This window comes from Ictidomys tridecemlineatus, chromosome 10, assembly GCF_052094955.1.
Source record: "Ictidomys tridecemlineatus isolate mIctTri1 chromosome 10, mIctTri1.hap1, whole genome shotgun sequence".
Taxonomy (NCBI): domain Eukaryota; kingdom Metazoa; phylum Chordata; class Mammalia; order Rodentia; family Sciuridae; genus Ictidomys; species Ictidomys tridecemlineatus.
This window is the reverse complement of record NC_135486.1, coordinates 85552307-85571333: the sequence shown is the minus strand read 5'-3', so window position 1 is coordinate 85571333 and position 19027 is coordinate 85552307. Positions and strand designations below refer to the sequence as shown.

Sequence of the window (19027 nt, the reverse complement as noted above, 5' to 3'; positions counted from 1 at the left end):
ACTAGTGTGGAATGGATAGGAAGGAGCAACAAGGAACAATTTGATTACAAAGTAGCACAAGGAAACATTTGAGGTCAATGGATACACACATCATCTTGATTGTAGAGATGGCTTCATGGATATTACATAGGTCAAAACTTTCCAGATGGTACACTTTGAATATGTGCAGTTGATTATATGGCAGTTATATACAGATATTGCACTTTATCATTACATACTGGAAAAATTTTGGCTTCAGCATCAGATACGTGAGTTTGAATGTAACTCTGCTCTTATGATGCAAACTTACATAAGTTACTTCAGTTTTGAGTGTCAATTTCTGTTTGTTTATGTATTAGTAAAAATAATTCTATGTGAGGATAAGAATATGTCAATGGCTTGTTGTATGACAACGTATATTATATTATTCTTAAACCTACTTCCATTCCTCTATTCTATGGGCACCCTTCTTGTATTTGACATATGCCCTTGAATAGGTACGTATGTATTCATGTATATGCTTTAAGGTAATGAAAGGATGTTGTGTTATAACTCTTATTTTTCTGTTTATTCTAAATGTTAAGGATATATTCTTGTTTATCTATAGATATCCAATAAGCTGTTTCTAACTACTGTGTTATTTTCCACATTATGTATCCACCAAACTTGACTCATCAGTTTCCTAAGAGTTGAACGCTTCTATGTCCAACTGACTGCTTAAAGAATAAAATGAATATCATAGTACTTGTCTCCCTATGAACCTGCCCAAAAAGTTTCCTCGAATGTATATCCAAAGTGAGAGAGTTGGATCATAGGACTGACAGGATTCATATTATTCAGTACATCCAGATTTTTCCCCAAAAGTGTTGAATCAATTTAGTCTTCCACCAGCACTTGAAATTAAAGATGCTACTAATTTTTGCCAATACAATGGATATAGGATCTCACCTGAATTTGCATTTCTTGGGTTACTACTAAGTTTGAGCATCACTTTCTACTCTTACTAACTTCTCAGGTTTTCCCTTTGTAAATTACATTCTTATTGCCTGCTCATTTTTATATTGGGTTCATGTCTTTTACTTTTTGAAGTACCATGAAATGTCTGTTAATGTCATTAATTTTATGCATTGTAAAAGCTACTCCAGTCTGTCACCAGCCTGTAAGCTCTAAAGTGTTATTTACTGACTAGAAATCTTTCATTTTAATATAGACACAGGCACTATTTCTTAGCCCGGAACAGTTCTTTAGAACTTTTTGTATTTTATTTGAGGAAAACGTTTCCTCACCCATACCTCATGCATAACCCTCCTACATTATCTTCTAATAGTTTATGCTTTTGCCTTTTCATCCAACTTTAATCTTTCTGGAGTCCAACTTTTTGGCATTTATTTTTTTCCATACGATGGGACAATGTCTCAATACCATCTGCTAAAGTTTGTTCTGTCTCCGTTATGTAAGTGTTGCCTCTTTACTAAATATCACTCACATTATTTTTATGAAAGAGTAATGCTCCTGGAAGGGTAATGACCCAGACTAATGAGGGTTAAGAGAAATATCCCTGCCCATCCACCCTCAGGAGACCAGTGACACAGCTAATCGTGAGGTCAGCCTTCTGAAGCCACACACAAATAAAAAACCTTACACATACCTAGTGGTTCCAAACGATTTTTTTTTGAATCAACTATAAAGAAAGAAGTAGTCTTATTAGGTTAAGTGCAACAGATACATTAAATAAATTCCTGCAGTGTTTAGTAGCAGTTAATAGTTTCCATGTAATGTTACATAAATAACATGTTATGAGCATCATAATTGCATTACACATCGCAACAAAACTATACTTTAGCAATAGCTATTTAGGATGTGCCAATGATGTCCTTTGGTTCCAAAAGGACCAAAAGGTTTTGGAACCAAAGGACATCATTGACACATCATTTGCACTTCTATACTGTGCAAAAATTATGCAATTGTCCAGGGTGTGGGCCTGTTATCCACAAAGTTTTCCAGCTTTCCCAAAGCCTCCTAAAATTTGTGGAATGGTTTAGGGTACTTGATGTGATATACTTTCTAACTGGAAAATTTTCTGTAAGTAAGGAAAAAATCTAGGCAAAATATTTCTGACTTATGGCTTAATTCAATATTCTATACATAGAAGTCCTAACAACAACAACAAAAAGTCCTTGTCTACCTGCCTGAGTGCACACGGGTTTACTGGTTGGAATTTACACACAGAGGAAAATCTTCTTCCATGAAAGTCATGGTCTATTTTTCTTTGCTTTTTTTTTTTCAGAGGGAAATATACTGGAGGCTTCAAGGACTTCTATACTGTGCAAAACTTATGCAATTGTCCATGGAGTGCTTTTCTGAGACCATAGAGCACTGTGTACTTCAATGAGTATTTCTTCTTACCCTTGTGTTCGACTGGAAGCTACTTTGAAATTTTGTTGTATGGTTACATTGTCCAATGATGCTAAAGATGTACTTGAACTTTAAGAGCAGAAGATCGAATCGAATCCATCTAACAACACTTTCGCAATGCTTGTTACTCAGAGATAATTCTTGAGTGTTACAGTGAAGCTTGGTGGCAGTAAGGTCTCCAAGAAGGAGTTCTCAGTTTTTCTTTGTGTCCTGATCTTGGTGGAAAACTTGCAAAGATTTATCATGATGGAACAGAAAGAATTGCAACTTGTTTTACAATTTATATAGTTGATGTGCTATTTTGCCAAAATTTATGTTCTATCATATTTTAGAAAGTTCTACAAAATGTTCTGTTTTGGAACCAAAGGACATCATTGGCACATCAAAATGGAACACATGCTCTCCCAGGAAGGAAACGTTATGATGTGAAAGAGGCACATATACTTTCCCCTGCTTTTAGTTCTTTTCAACATATATAGACTAAGCTTTAAATAATGGCCAATAACTGAGCCGTGTTGAAATCACAGCTGCAGATTTGGGAAAGAGTTATAAAGGATGCATATGTTGTGTCATATATAGTTGGCGCATGATAACACAACACACAAAATATGATAGAGCACGAATTTTACCATAGAGTACACATCAGATATGTGAATTGCAGAACAGGTAACAGCTGTTTTGATTCTGTAATGGTGAATTACTGCAAGCTTTCACTGATATCGGAACAAAAGAAAACCTATGAACTCCATCTTGCAGACTTGTAGATTAATGACCACTACATCTCAAGATATCTCCTGATGTCTTTTTTGACTAAGGATGTTTGTCTAATGTGAATCTAAACAAAGTGGTAAAATTTCAAACATACTTTTAGGACAGTAACACAAAAGTTAAAAAAGAAATAAACTTCTGATAAGTGAGTGGGGAAAGATCTACATTTTCTCCACACACACAAAAAAATCTACACTTTTTTCCTACTGAACTTTTCCTAGGACATGGCACATGGTTATCATTATGTTCCTTGATCTCATACTTTTTTGAACATTTCCAAAATCCATATCAGTGACATTGGAAATTCCATTTTGACATTCTAGAGAAAATTTCCTAAGTTAAAATAACATATTATATGTGAAGAACTTAAGTAGGCACTACATGTCCAAATCATATGTAATTTTTTTATTAAGTAATATGTAAAGATCCCACATTGTGTATTTAATGATTTACTTCAATATATTCTTTTTTCTCAGCCATTATGTATTTCCAATATCATCAAAAATAGTTTATTTCTACTTGCCATAAAATATTCTGAGAAAAACATTTTACTAACTGTAAAATACTAGAGTGTTCTGATCTATTCTGAATCCATTGCTAGTAGCATGATTGAATCTTTACTGACGCCGCAAACAGGTTACTTAAAACCTGTTAATTAAATCTATTAGGAAAAATAGAAAAAAAAGCCACACGATCACCACAAAAGGAAAGAAACAAAAATAAATTAGAATTTACATAACAAAAAGTATTTTCCATTTGAAAAATATTTATATATGAAATTTTCATCAGTTTTATAAAGGTAACAAATTTTATTTACTATAGAGGGACGAATTTAAATATGAACTCAAAATAACCCAAACCGTCAAGTATAAAGATACAGCACAGTGTTCTTAAAAGTAGGCATTTAACCAAACAGTAATCTGGTTCATTTAATAATTCATAGATTATAATTATTTTGTCATTCTGACCTGGCCTATTTCCAGTCTTCTTGCAGAAGGTACAATGATGAGCAGGAGTGTACGCTTGTGATTCCTTAGTAAGTCAAATAACTTATTCAGTAGATGTAGGGATGACTGAGCTTAGCAGAAATCCTCATAATGGAATGGTGTGAAAATGCAAATATGCGATATCCACTTAAGCTTTATTTTTTTATCAATGGCTAAACTATTAGTCTCATTTCTTATGTAGGTATAACATCTTTCCATGTGAGCATTACAAGTTTTGGGTGTTGTAATCCTTATGCATTCCTGTGAAATTGGTCAGGTCTGACCACATTTTACGGATGTGAGCCCAAGCCATCCCCCTCCTGCACTGTACCTTCTCCTCATTTGGCATTTTTGGGGGAGGCAAAAACTATGATTTACATTCAAATAGTCTCATCATCTCATATTCCCTCTACCTAGAATCTTCTTCATTTGGTAAAAACTTATTCATTTTTACTTTTCATTCTGAAATCAACTCATCTCTGAAATAGATTCTACTGAAATAGATTTAATTATTCCTGACTATGATCCTTCTAGCACTTTACTTATAACTGTTGACATAACATTTATTGTATCAGGTCAGTTGATACACACATCTGCTTCCTCCTACTAGGGCAGACATCTTTATATCCCTCCCACAGATCCTGGTACAGGGCCTGGCATGAAACAGCTGTTTAATATTTTCTTCAAATTGAGTGACCCCCACAGACAACGGTAAGAAAGACTGGGTATTTTGACTATTTGTGTCCTTGAAATAGATCTTGTAGTGGAAGAGAAAAAGGCTTAAGAGTGAAGAAGGATATTAATATAAAATCACAAACAGTGATTAAACATGTCGATAAAGGAGGAAAAGAAAAGGCCCAAATCCAACCCCACCAGCACTGGTGATATCACAGGTGAATTTAATCATAAGCAGGCATACTGCTGGCCATTCAAAGAAAAGAATTTCATTCCTGATTAATGAATGATTTCTTGCTTAACTACATAATTGTGTTGTATGCACGCTTGAAGACAGAAAGAAAAATGGGAAGGATGTTATTAATAAAGAGAAGTCTATCATTAAGAAAGAGAAACCCAATGGATACTGGCAATTCGGCTGTCCTTTTCAGAAAGGACCTCCAAGAGAACATACCTTTCATAATCAGTCTGGTGAGGGGAGAAATGTACAGTAAATACAAACAAGAAAATAGTCCTAGAGTCCCTACCTCACACCAATTTGCCCTGCCGAGAATTTTTGCAGATTCACCCGATTCACTTGCATGAGCCATATACCATGACTCCTAATTAATAGGGAAGGAAATTTAAGATGGGAATGCTTGAATGACTTGTGGAGGTTGCAAAGTTAGTGGGGGAACTTTGGTTAATCCAGGTTTTGGAGATCTTCCTAGGATACTGGATATCGGCCTCCTTTCGCATTTGGAAACAGTTACTCACCTACTGCATTACATAAGAATTATTCTCATTTTAAGAAACTTTGTTTAAGCTAAGTTTCACATTTGCCAAATTGTAGTTTGATGATGCCTTTCATGTGAAGGTGGAGGAAATGGCTATATTCTTTGGGCATCTTATGGAAACCGAGCTTAGGCAACTGATTGTCATAGTAGTGATGGCTGACAGGTGTGTTCTCCACAGTCTTAGAGAAGGGCCAAAACCCATACAACTTCACATTTTCACACATTTCCACAGCGACACTTGCGATCATCAAGCCAGTGGACAAGCGGTATGCATCCACACCTTTAGTTCTCCAGAAAAGGCCAAGCTGTTTCAGGTACTTGGGATGGAAAAAGAGAACCTTCTGTCTTGCTTTGGACTCTCTGAGTGTGTGATACACTTTTAGGGAGGGGCCAGTGTTTGCCCTGTAGGAAAAGGCTGGCAGAAGAAGGAACGCATCTCCGTAGGTCGCAATATCCTGCAGAAATTCTGCTTTCTTCTTTAAGTTCTGGTATCTGCCAAATTTTTTAAAAATCATAGTTGTCAAAGTAATAATAACCAGAGTTAACTAGAGGATGAGTTTACCGGTAGTCAAAAACAGAACCATTTATTACCCCATGTATAAAAGAGCTAAACTATGAACTCTGAAAAATCATGCAAGCATTATGAAGATATCAAGAGTTATATCTCCCTTGGAATATCTAGGTTTTCAAGTTCTACCTTCTTACTGGACCATCCCCTACTGGATAGATATTTCTTGTATTATTTAATATTCCTCCTCAGTCATCTTATTTCTAACATTGCTTTCTGATGCTTTAACATCTTGCAAATGTACAACCACATTTTTTCAAGCATTCGAAAAATTTATTGAGCTATACATTTGTAATTTGTGCACTTATTGTAAATATTTAATTATAAAATAGAAATTTCCTTTAGAAAACCTGAAACACATATGGGCAAATATAAGTAGCCATTTATATTAGGTTAAAATTTTCTGTATGCATTATGCTATCACTATTATATATAATTTAGAGGATACCTTAGTAAGTGTTGCAGTGAAAATGATTTTTGAGTATTTACTAAAGTAAGCTTTTGGAAGGCAGGTACAATATAGTTTTATCTCAAGAGATTCTGGAATTGTTTGGAGGGGCATATTCTATTAATAATGCTCATCAGTCACTTTTGATGAAAACAATAGAGTAAACATATGGTTGGGATTTTTATGAGACAATCAACATTCTGCAGCAGCCACACTGCAGATATGAAACACAGGAATTATTTTTATGTAATTTTTAAAATTTATATATGACAGAAGAATGCATTACAATTCTTATTACATATATAGAGCACAGTTTTTCATATCTCTGGTATATTCACACCAATTTGTGTCTTCATACATGTACTTTGTATAGTAATGATCATCACATTCCACCATCATTAATTACCCCATGCCCCCTCTCTTCCCCTCCAACACCTCTGCCCTATCTAGAGTTCATCTATTCCTCCCATGCTCCCTCTCTCTATCCCATTATGAATCAGCCTCCTTATATCAAAGAAAACATTCGGCATTTGGTTTATTGGGATTGGCTAACTTCACTTAGCATTATCTTCTCTAACTCCATCCATTTACCTGCAAATGCCATGATTTTATTCTCTTTTATTGCTGAGTAATACTCCATTGTGTATATATGCCACATTTTTTTTTATCCATTCACCTATTGAAGGGCATCTAGGTTGGTTCCACAGTTTAGCTATTGTGAATTGTGCTGCTATAAACATTGATGTGGCTGTGTCCCTGTAGTATGCTGTTTTTAAGTCCTTTGGGTATAGACTGAGGAGAGGGACAGCTGGGTCAAATGATGGTTCCATTCCCAATTTTCCAAGGAATCTCCATACTGCTTTCCATATTGGCTGCACCAATTTGCAGTCCCACCAGCAATGTGAGTGTGCCTTTTTCCCCACATCCTCTCCAATCACAGGAATTATTTTGTCAAGATAAACTATTCAATGTGAAAACTGTATTTTGCCAGGCTGTCCTAAGGCTTACCCCCAAATGTCTAAATACAATAAATCTTATGAAGAAAGTGCCACAAAAATAAAAGAGTAATGCTAAAACTCTGAAAGAACATGGAATAAATTAACTTCACTAGTATTGAAAAAGGATGAAGAGATAAATAAGTTCTCGTTTGATCAAAAACATCTAGCTTATGACATTAGGCGCACAACTGAGTCATACCTTTGATGAACCACAACCTCTGTAGGATGTCAAAATTTGCTAATGTATTCTTTTGTATTTTCCCCCAAAACCATTCCAGCTGTATTGCAAGTCATCCTTAGCAAAGAGATTAGCACTTAGACTGAGAAACATGTTAAACAATGAAAAAGTATTCTTGAACAGTTATGTAACTTGGAGATACTTACTTTAGCATTATTATACTGGGATTTATAGTCACAAGATTGGTTTTACTGCCAACATCTTTACTAACATTTCCGTTGGTTGGAGGGATGTTACACCTGAAATATTTAAGAAAAACTATTTTCAAAATATAACTTGTAAGAAACAAGTATATACATATATATATATATCCAAACCTAGGATAAATGTTCCTATGTCAGAGAAAATCATTGCTTTTAAAAAAGAACCTCAGAATCCATTTGATTTCCATTTAAAACTATTTAATAAGTACTTAACTCGTAGCTGACATTTTAATGTATATAAAATAGACAAATTTGATAAGTACTTTCAATATTTTAGTACATTTTATGAGCATCAAAACCAGAAATGACAACTACACCTTGCCTAGCTTTTGAAGGGACTTTAATTCTTTTATTAAAATCATCACTTATATTGATTATATTTCCACAGTGGTATGATAACTAATTTACAGACTTAAAAATAAAATTTGAGGTGCTGCAATCAAGATCAAGCATCTTCCAGAAACAAAGACTATATAAAAACATCAAAATCTCCTAATTTCCATATGGATAGTTTTGCACCAAATTATGGCATTAATAAATAAAGCCTTAATGTTCTCATAGTGACAATGACATACTGATTTTCTCATCTTCCTTTGAGCACTAATTTGTTTTTACATTGAATTCTAATTTAGAGTATATTTTAATAACAAGAAAAGGAGGAAGATGGCTCTGACTCTCTAAATATATTTGAAATTTGAAGTGGCTCATCTCTTTAAAGCTAAGCAGAAAAAGAGAGCACCAAGTGCTTCCTAAGGAAGGCTAAAATAATGTGACTGAGGCTGAAATGTTCTGTTCCATGCCATATGAAACACAGGGAAAAATGAAACAAGCACTTTCCTCTTTGATACAAAAGATACACCAGAAAATAAATATGGCGCCTTGGGGAAGTAAATTAGTGGGCCTCCTGAATCAACCCACAGTCCCATTCTTTTGAAGAATCAAAAATGATCTCCAAGATGGTACCACAGGAAACTCCTAGGGGAAATATACATATTACATATCATATAGATACACAGTCACAATAGTATGGTCGTAGCATAGGAATAGTATAGTTATTGACTAATTTTCATTCCTTACACATTTAAGTTGTAGCTCCATTTTTTTTTGAAATGGAAGAAAAATAAGCAGCTTTCAAATTGTCTTATAAACTATCAACATGCAGAGGCAAAATAATTACTATCTGAAAAAATTAAATAAATTCTAATGACATCCACCACACCTAACCCTCATTTTGCCTTTCAGTTTTACTGCCCAACTTCAAAAGGAACTCTATGTTCAAAAAAACATCTGGCATCAGCAAAAGTAAAATCCAGAAGCAAAGGCATTTATTTTGGAGTTATAAATGAAATAGCTGCTGAGACTGTTTTGTTTGTTTGTGTTTTGAACCCAAATTTGTATTTCCTATACTTGCTATAAAGTAAAATCAATGTTTAGACATAATATTCAACACAGATGTTTGGGGAATTTTAAGTCTGTAAAAAGTCTATTGCAAGAAGAGTTATTTATCTTCATTATGGGTTTTTCCACACTGGGAATTTGACTGAAATGGCTAACTTAACATTGACCATGAAGAACACATTCAATAATTGTTGGTCTGTCATTTTCTTCAATGTAAAATTTTAAAATGAGATTCAAGTGAGGAGGAGCTATTTATTGAAAAAATCATAATCTTGTTTTCAAATGATAAAAGGGGTAATGTTAAAGCGCAAGGGATCAAAAGACCTCTGATATATAAAATCAATACTCGTAAAACTGAAATAACAGGTTTCTACCAACTCTTTAAAAAGGTGCATTTCAATTGAAAACCATCCTCAGATGGATGAATCACCTTTCTGTCATACTTTGAGAGTGGAAATGTTTTGTAGCATGTCTTATTAGTATGAGGCACACATAGAAACCGTTTTTATTTCTATTTTCGTAAACTAGGTAATATCAAGATAAAAATGACTTAAAACTAGAATTGAGGGAACCTGCAAAAAATATACATATTTTTTTAATTTCAAGAGAGAAAACTAAACAATGATGTTCATGGCTTAAAGTGTCAAGATCAGCATTTTTCTTAGCTACTGGAGAACAAAACTTCTGTGACATTCTCTGTAAGAAAAAAAAAAAGGACTTCAAGGTCAGATGAGACTGGGAATTACTCCTCCCTGGAGTCCTTCCCAGGGAGCAATGCTATCCATTTAACTGGTAATGGCCCTGATAAATCCTGTAATCCCAAACCCTCTTTCCCTATGATTTCTTTCTATCAACAGTAGATGAAGATGGCACGTTTTCATCTTTCTGGTATGAACCTTCTGAGGACCTCATGAGCCATGTAACAATTCAGGAAAGCCCACCTGTGGATTTTAGCATGCACAACAACTCAAAAGTCAAAATTGATACAGGGTATATTTTCATTACCCTCTTTATCCAAATGATCTTGGGTTTCCAAGAAAACATTGACAAGTCTTACCTAAAAACAAAGTCGAATTTATCTATTTCAGCTCCGCAGAGAGAATTATTCAGAATCCCCCCATTTCCAACCACGGCACACTGTTTATAAGGATACTCCACAAAGGGCTGGGACTAGAAGAAAATAGTGGAAAACTAGCATGAAATACCATTCATTTCAGAGCCACAAACACCATCAGCTTAATTCCAGTAACTTAACTCTTCATATATGCTAAGCAGAAGGAAAAAAAAACATAGCAAACTGATCAACTTATTATGGCTTCTAATAAAATATCATTACATAAACCTGTTTGATTTCTCTTAAGAGGAAAAGGCACCACAAAATATACAATAAAATGTAAGAGCACAAAGCATAATGTATTTGCATACGAAATATAATATATAGGGTACATCACGTAAGTAATAGAATGGAATGGCAAAATTTCATATCTTTCCAACCAAATGGACATTTTAGCACACAAAAAAGGAAAATATAAAGAAGTTAGAAAGTAGCATTAAATCTTTTATTCTAAGGCATAAAATTAATAGGTAATTTAGCAATAGTTTCCTGTGCATCTTAAATAGAGCTTCAGGCTCAGTAATGGTTTAGATTTATGCTTGCTGGTTCTGCAAATGACCAGCCGGGTGCTTCAGGAGGACCTACTAACTCTGGGCTGACATACTTCACATCAATTTCCGAGGCCTGAGTATTTTTCATTTCCTCCCAGAATCTACCCCGCTTATCCCACAAGGTTTCCCATTTTCCCAGAGTCCTCCACAGTATGAAATATAACTTTTCAATTCAACAGTGCACTTCACCTTTTCTGGTCACTCCCTTAAAGTCATAATGTGTACTTGAGCCTGCAGCAAGAGTGCCAGCTCACACCCCACGGTGATGACGTCCTGGTCCTTCTACTTTGTCTCTAATATTAGAATGTAAGTCTTCAAGGGCAGAGAGGGTGTTCCTTAGCTTTTCATTTCCCTCCAGTTTTCCCTCCATATCTAGCCTTGCACAATGTACACAGTGAGTACATACTTTATGTTTCCCCAGGGCAGACCCAGCGGTGTGCTGGAGCTGCCTCATTCCGATTGTAGGAGCCAACTGAGCAATATTCAAGAACTCCACGAGTTGCCAGCTAAACCACTAGTATCTTGAAATCAGCCATGATGTTGATGTTGAAACCATTGAAAATGGCAAAGGCTATAAAATCTAAGACAAAACCCCTCCCCCAAGCCATTTCACCAACACCACTGTCCACAGCCCAGGGCTGATGTGGTTCTGGGCAGCGCAGAGTGCTGGCAGAGACCCAAGTCACTAGCTACCACCTGCTCCCGATGCTGCATCTGGGAAATGCCCAACCAGCCAAGAGAATTTTGATCCAGTACTTCTCTCTCTGTAAGTTTGTTTGTAAAATTTAAATTAAACTTAACTGCATGAAAGGCACCATTCCAAGTGTATAACTTTTGAGCACATTTAATCCACACAACCATCTCATGAGCACTTCACAGATGGGAAAACAGAGATATGAATTTAAGCAACAGCTACAGAGAAGCATAGCACTCCTTGTATGAATCCAGGGAGTCTGCTCTGGAGAACCTGCTGGTGCAGTTTCTTACTAGTCAGTGAGTACAGGGTTAATATAACTGTGTGACTTATTCCTATTTATATCCACAATGCCTACCAAAGCTCCTGCCTTTTAAATGAATGGTTCTCTGATACCTCAGGCTACTTTATGTTACTGAACTTTCAGCTCAGGATGTCTTCAGACAGTGTTCACTCAATGGTACCACAATAAATTCTGAATTTTATAGATAGGGTAGAACACAAAAATGCAAATCTGCTTTTTATGGTACAATAGAAAAGATTACTGAGGGATATATATCTCAAATTAAGCACTCAAAATAACGACTGTGTTCTATGGTTTCTTGGTCAACTGGGGGAAAACATCCATATGTTTTGGGAATCTCATGTTCAGTAGGAGATGAAATAAATTACAAACCCTAAAATAAACCTCCTAAGAAAATGCAAATTTGCATGGCTCAACAGCCTGCTCATTGCTCACTCTGGTTGAAAATCAACTTTGTTGTTTTCCTTTTCAAGTAGCTTTACCAAGTTTTTGGAGAAAGTGACTTTGCACCATTAATCAAAAGCATTCCTTGCCATCTGCTGTGTGCCCAGCCATTCTACTGGGTTGTGGGTTGTGGAGGGGCAGAGTAGAATAGGGTGGACAAGCAGGCAGCAAGGTAGGAAAGTGGTCAATTACACCATGAGTCCCATCCAAAGAAGTTGAAAGTTGAAGTAACAAGGGGTTGCACTGGTTCTAGAATTCATTTCCCCACTAGTCCAAACTGGGAAAATGGATGCAGTTGTTCATCACATGCAGAATATCAATCTTATGCTTTTTCTTTTAAGATGCCAAGTGAGGGGCTGGGATGTAGTTCAGTTGGTAGAGTGCTTGCCTCGCATGCACAAGGCCCTGGGTTCAATCCCCAGCACCACAAAAAAAAAAAAAAAATAGGGGATCTGAGCACCCTCAGATTTCAGATCTGAAGGGGACTTAATCCCCCATTGATACCAAAGGATGACTGTGTTCAGAAATCACTCTGCAGCTGGGGTTGTGGCTCAGAGGTAGAGTGCTTGCCTAGCATGCATGAGGCACTGGGTTAGATCCTCAGCACCATATAAAATAAAAAATAAAGATATTGTGTCTACCTATAACTAAAAAATAAAAAAAATTATTGAAAAAAAAGATGCCAAGTGAGAGGCAGAAGATCTTGTGCTTCTTGCTGGTCAGCTGAAAGCAAGATAAACACCAGCAGAAGTTGCATGAGTAAAGAGTTGCCCACTGCAGTCCTCTCCAAGGCCTTCCTAATAAGGAACAGAAAATATTCTTTTGTTATTAAATTTTAAATTATAGGCTATTTCATTGCACCATGAGAAAGCTTTATGAGTTTCCTTCTTGAAGAAACATGGTCTGTACAACTATAGACCATGAATTGCATTAATTTTGTTGATTTCAAAAGACTATATTTTATCTTCATAAAAATTTTCTCTACTGCCAACTATTTCTTTATGAGTTAGTTTTTGTCCCCCTTCTTTTCCACAAAGCTTGTGGTATTTTTTTCCTTCGTCATTTTCTATTTATTTTTCATTCATTCTCAGGAAATTATCCTTTCTCTGAATTGTCATACAAAAAAAATCAAAGCAATTTACATGAGCAGCAATAAGTTAGTTAAAAGAAGTCAAAAGTCCAACAGAAGGGAATTAATTATAAGACTCTAATATCCCAAGGTTGGCAAACTGTGATTCCATATTGGACCATGTTGATTTGGCCTCGTAACTTTTATATGGATCATGAAAAGATGCCTGAGAGTATATGTTCGTACACAACCAGATTTTCATGACAAAAATTTCCCCAAATTTGGGTTTGTATTTAGTGATAAGTTTTTCCACATTTGTGTCCAGCAGTAGAAAACCATATCGTTACTAATTTGTTTTCGTAACAAGTATATGTAGTGGGGAATGTTCTAGGAACTTTGGCTACACAGGGCAGACAATAATCTCTATATTATGAATGTTTGTTTATTTTCCAAAAATTCTTATATATTTACTTCCCAAGATAAGCCACATCAACCTACAGTTTCTTTGTGAATGAATTGATGTAGTCACCAACGTTGACAACTAGAAGCATCTTATTCCAGCATTTAAAAAAAAATGTTATCTGCACAAGCCTCAGTAATTACAGTAATTATAATGAAGAAAGCCCAAGTGCCTCATCTCATTGAGAGACAGGAGGAGTCAGTAGATATAAATGACAAATGTCCTTCCCTTCAGAGCCACACCACATTCAGAATTGCCTTTCTGTGGATAGGGATGCAGCTCAGTGTGCACCACTTGACTAGAATACGTGAAGCCCCTGGATTAATCCCCAGCAGCATAAAAAAAAAATGCCATTTAAAAAGGTTTCACTATACATATTTTATACAACATAACAGAAAATGGTAGTATTTTAATCATCCATCCATTCATTCATTACTGTAAGTTACAATTTGAAGTGAGAGAAAATTTATCCACCACAAAATCTTTACTCACCGCAGGAAGCATATGAAAAATGTTCTCTCCGATCGGGATCGTTCTTTTACTTTCCACCTCGTAGCTCATGTTAGTTCCAATAGGAGTGTTATTTTGAGAAACCACGAAGTTTTGAATAGCATCACAACAGGAAGTAAGTTTTGCTCTGCAATGGGTAAGAATGAAAGTGAGCTGAGGAATGAGAAGAGACTAGGAAACCAAAAATAGAGATCACAATGGAGAAGGCGAGAGAGGAGCTCCACCGGCTGACTTTCCAAAGCCACCAAAAGACAGGGTAAAAATGGCAGGGAGCACACTGAAACAGACCCAGTAGGGGGTCTTCTCACCAACATAAAATACTCATGAGAATAACATTTGTAAATATGAAGACATCCTGTAATGATGTTATTATAATATTAGAAAGAAAAAAAATGAAAGAATCCATGAGAGCACTCTCCTTCATCCACAGTTTCAGTTGCCCCATGTCAACTGCAATCCAAGAATATTAATATTTGTCTTGACTCTTCCAAAGGAGAGGGACCCTATTCATATAACTTTCATTATAGTCCATTGTTACAATTGTTCTTTTTGTTATTAGTTATTGTGATTAATCTCTTACTCTTCCTAATTCATAAATTAACCTTTATCTTAGGTGTGTATGCATAAGAAAAGCAAGGTAAGATAGAGTTTTGAGTCATCCACTAGGGGCTTCGTGTGTCCCTTGAGGATAAAGGGGGAAGACTGTATAATTATTTTACAATAATTATAAAAATACAGAAACTAAGAACAGTATTACCATCACTGGAACAACGTACAATCAATTTGTAGGAGACACAGCCGAGGTAAAGAAAAGCCATTAAATATACTGATTTTTAAGTGAAGTGAATGTAAACTTATAATTCCTTCCAGGAAGCCCAGAAACTGTTAATTAGTATCAAGCTGTACTTCAAAATTATTACCGTGGAACGAAACATTATTTTTAGAATATGCAGATCCAGCAAGGTGCTTTCAGGGATCATCTGAGTTAGCCCTCACCCTGTAGCAGGTGAATGTCAAATTGCTCGGGATCTATATTTTGTCTAATTTTTTAATTCTCCAGGGACAGAGATTCCAAAACATCTGGAATAATTGATAAATTATTCCAGGGTTTAATCAACCTCAAAGTCTGGGGATTTTTCCATTTGCAAAACTAAACCAGATCTTAAATCCCTTTTCTCTGATAGTTTATTTCATAGAAGCCTTCTCGCAGGAACACCATGTAACTAAAAACAGTAATCAAACATTTGATTGACCTTTCAATCTTGACAGAATTTCCTCCTTCTCTCAGATTTTTCCTAATAAGAGTAGTTTTCCATTATCTTAGTCACCTTGTTCCTCTTTAAACCCTGACTTATTTCTCCATGTTACTTAAAAAATTATGTATGCAAGCTGGATACACCATGGGAGAACAGAGAGTGGGTCTTCTGCTAGAGCTGACTTTAGTGACATTGATTATAATTGGTCCTTTCCCATTATGCACTTTTATTACTGGTTCTTGGTTCTTCCGAGCATACTATTGTGTACGTCCTACTGAATTTTGTCCTTTTGAAAAAATACAATGCTCTAATTTGTCATGTTCATTTTAAATTCAGTTTTTCTGAATTCTGATAATTCTCATGGGATGAAAGTCAAGGTGGTATTATTTGTACCCCAAGGTCAAGGTTTTCAACAGTGCTTTACATTATCAGTTAACTTATTTCACAAAATGTACATTTTCTCCCTTTTCCCCCCGTATTTTGCATCGACGCATTACAATTATACATAATAGTGGGATTCATTGTGGTATATTCTTCTTAATTGAATTCTGTTACCTGCTTATTCCTTTTTGTGTTTTTGTTCTGAAAGAGAATTCATGGAGATTAACAAAAGAAACAATAAAAATGAAACGATGCATAGTCAACAACATGGTACTCAGTAGTATTTGATTATAAATTTAATTTGGTAGCAATTCATGTGACACATTGCAAACTCAGAAACTTTAATGTGTTTATGATTTTAAGTGTCTCTTTTATCCAGCTTTTTGAGAAACTGAAATGTAATAAATTCTCATTTACCTTTGACAAGTAACTTAATGTCTCTAAGGATATTTTATGCTTATAAGAATATCGCATCACCAAAAACATTAACCAGATTCCCATGGTGCTTTTTTATATTAATAATTTTTTTCTGAAATTATATTTTTAAAAATATATTGATATAAAAATTTCAAACCTACAGGAAAGTTGAAAAAATTGGGAAACCAATTATATTTTATATAAAACCAGCTATATTTTATGATTGACTTTTTATTAATTCCGCCTTATTGTGTATCTATCTTCCAATTTTTGTTGTAGTTATTGCAATTCAAAATAGACTGCTGTCCTCGGTACACTTCACCTCCAAATGCTTCCTACCTCTCTCTACTCCCTTTTCAGTCATAGAGGCAACCATTTTTGTGGTTTCTAACTTTTTTTTTAACCACAGATCAGTTTTGCCTAATTATAAAATATAATAAAGAGAATCATATAGTAAATGTGATTTTGTGTAAGACTTCCCTTATAGCCTAACCGCTTTTGCAATTCATTCGGGTTGCACCTTTTTATTGCTACAATCATATTCCATTTTATGGATGTACCAGAGACAGGTGAGCCAACCTCCTTACACTTTTTAAGAAATCACTAACAAAAAAAAAATTAAATACCTAATTATGCATAATAATCTGCTGGGGAAAATATCAGCATAATAATCTGAAAAACCATTTCTGAAGCCTGCCTTTAGTCACAAACTAATTAAACTTTTTAAGTCTGTGTATTCTGCTACAGAATGATAAATGCATGATGCACTTTGTCACTCCCCAGCTATTACTCTGGCTCAGAGTAACAGCCAGTGGCAACATAAAACCTAGCTGCTTATAATCTCCAAAATAAAACAGATTTAAAAACAAAAAGAAAGATCTCTGTTATTCCATTTCTATCAGCCTAAGAAGAATCAACTCTGATCTTTGGTCACTCCAAAGTGAACTAGATATGTTCACAATAATGAGAATGGCAATTCTTCCCTTCTTGTGAAAAAAAAGGTGGAGACATTATGAAATGGAGGATGCTGTTAGTATTAATTGGAAAATCCCCCATTTCCATGATGGCCAAACTATCTCTAATGTGAAGTTCCACACTCCACAAGAGTTGGTGTCCAGCCAGCTTGACAGGGGCAAGCCAAGCATCCACAAAGCACTGTGTTCTTTCCACCACATTGGCACACTCATGCCCACTTTGATTCCCACTTTGGAGCAGCAGACAATACTGTTATTTTCATTTCACAGATGAGAAAACTGAGGATGAGAGACCGTAAGTGATATGACCAAGGAATTCAGGTTATAAACAACTCAAATCTGCATCTTATGATAATAAGTTCTTGATAGTTTACATGAGTATATTGAAATTGTGAGTAATGCTGTCATTTACTCCTCTTCCTTTGGGATGCTTTCCAAAATGGTACCGTGATATAATAGTCATTCATAAGCAAAGTGATCCAAGCATCACCTGGCTACACAATCTGCCTAGTCACAACCCAAAGGCTACCATATCACTTATACGTACATTAAATGCTTCAAAACTCTATCCAGATATAATTAAACATAAACTCTTGTTTTCCTTATAGGATGCTCAGGGTTCTCTGTGGGACCAGGGATATCAATTGATTGGATCAATGTGCCCTAAACACTTGCTGGATCCCACATGTAGCAACTTCCTTCCCATAACCCAGGTTCAAGAGAGAACACACTGTTCACCACCCCCAGAAAAGAATCAGGATTCCCTGGACTGCACAGAGTTCCAGAATTCAGAAGAATTCGTGTACTTCCCAAAGTGCCTAACTTTCAAGGAGTAGGTTGGTCTGGGTAGAATCCAGCTTCCTATTTTTTAATCTTAATCTATAAATTTGGACTCTGAAAATGTACCAACTCATTTTGTATCCCAGATGGTCTAATAAATACACTTTTAAGAAAAGGATATTTATTAAGTTTATAGAAATTCCTTTTTTCTTTTTCACCACAGGTGCTATTTCCTTTGTTTTTGTTTTTGTTTTTGTTTTGTTTTCTTGTTTCATTCATTTAGAGTCTCAGGTCAAAATTGTCTTTTAGTTCTAAATGGAATGCTACCTGGATTTTCATGAAATGTTAATGACTCCTTAAGGCTTATAGCAGTCAGGACACTATTGGACACACTGAATACTAACGACCTCCCGCTCTGAGCCCATGGTTCCCAGGCATCTCTTCTGTTTATTAAACCCTCTGAGATTCCCTAATGAGATGTGGGCCACTCAGGGAGGGGTGGGGAGACTGCAGGCACCTTCTAACTATTAACAAAGAACTACCCTTCTAGGATTCATTCTTTATGGTTCTAATGAGAGTCCTGGAAAAGGAGCTTCAGCGTAAAAGCACCTGCGGAAATGC

At 35.5% G+C, this 19027-nt stretch overlaps 1 protein-coding gene and 1 non-coding gene across 2 annotated transcripts in view; one reads left to right on the top strand and one right to left on the bottom strand.

Annotated features, from left to right (window-relative positions):
* Positions 1–1628: 1628 nt before the first annotated feature.
* St8sia6 (ST8 alpha-N-acetyl-neuraminide alpha-2,8-sialyltransferase 6) overlaps positions 1629–19027 on the bottom strand; it is a 129633-nt gene continuing 112234 nt past the window's right edge. The window contains exons 5-8 of the mRNA XM_021726680.3: positions 14581–14725; positions 10510–10622; positions 7998–8090; positions 1629–6091 (exon numbers count right to left, since the gene is read on the bottom strand). Coding sequence (XP_021582355.2) covers positions 5629–6091; positions 7998–8090; positions 10510–10622; positions 14581–14649 — 738 coding nt within the window. The 5' untranslated portion in view covers positions 14650–14725 and the 3' untranslated portion in view covers positions 1629–5628. The remainder of the gene's footprint in view (positions 6092–7997; positions 8091–10509; positions 10623–14580; positions 14726–19027) is intronic.
* Positions 12917–12989, top strand: Trnaa-cgc (transfer RNA alanine (anticodon CGC)). Its single transcript has one exon. It is a non-coding gene; the product is annotated as a tRNA-Ala (tRNA).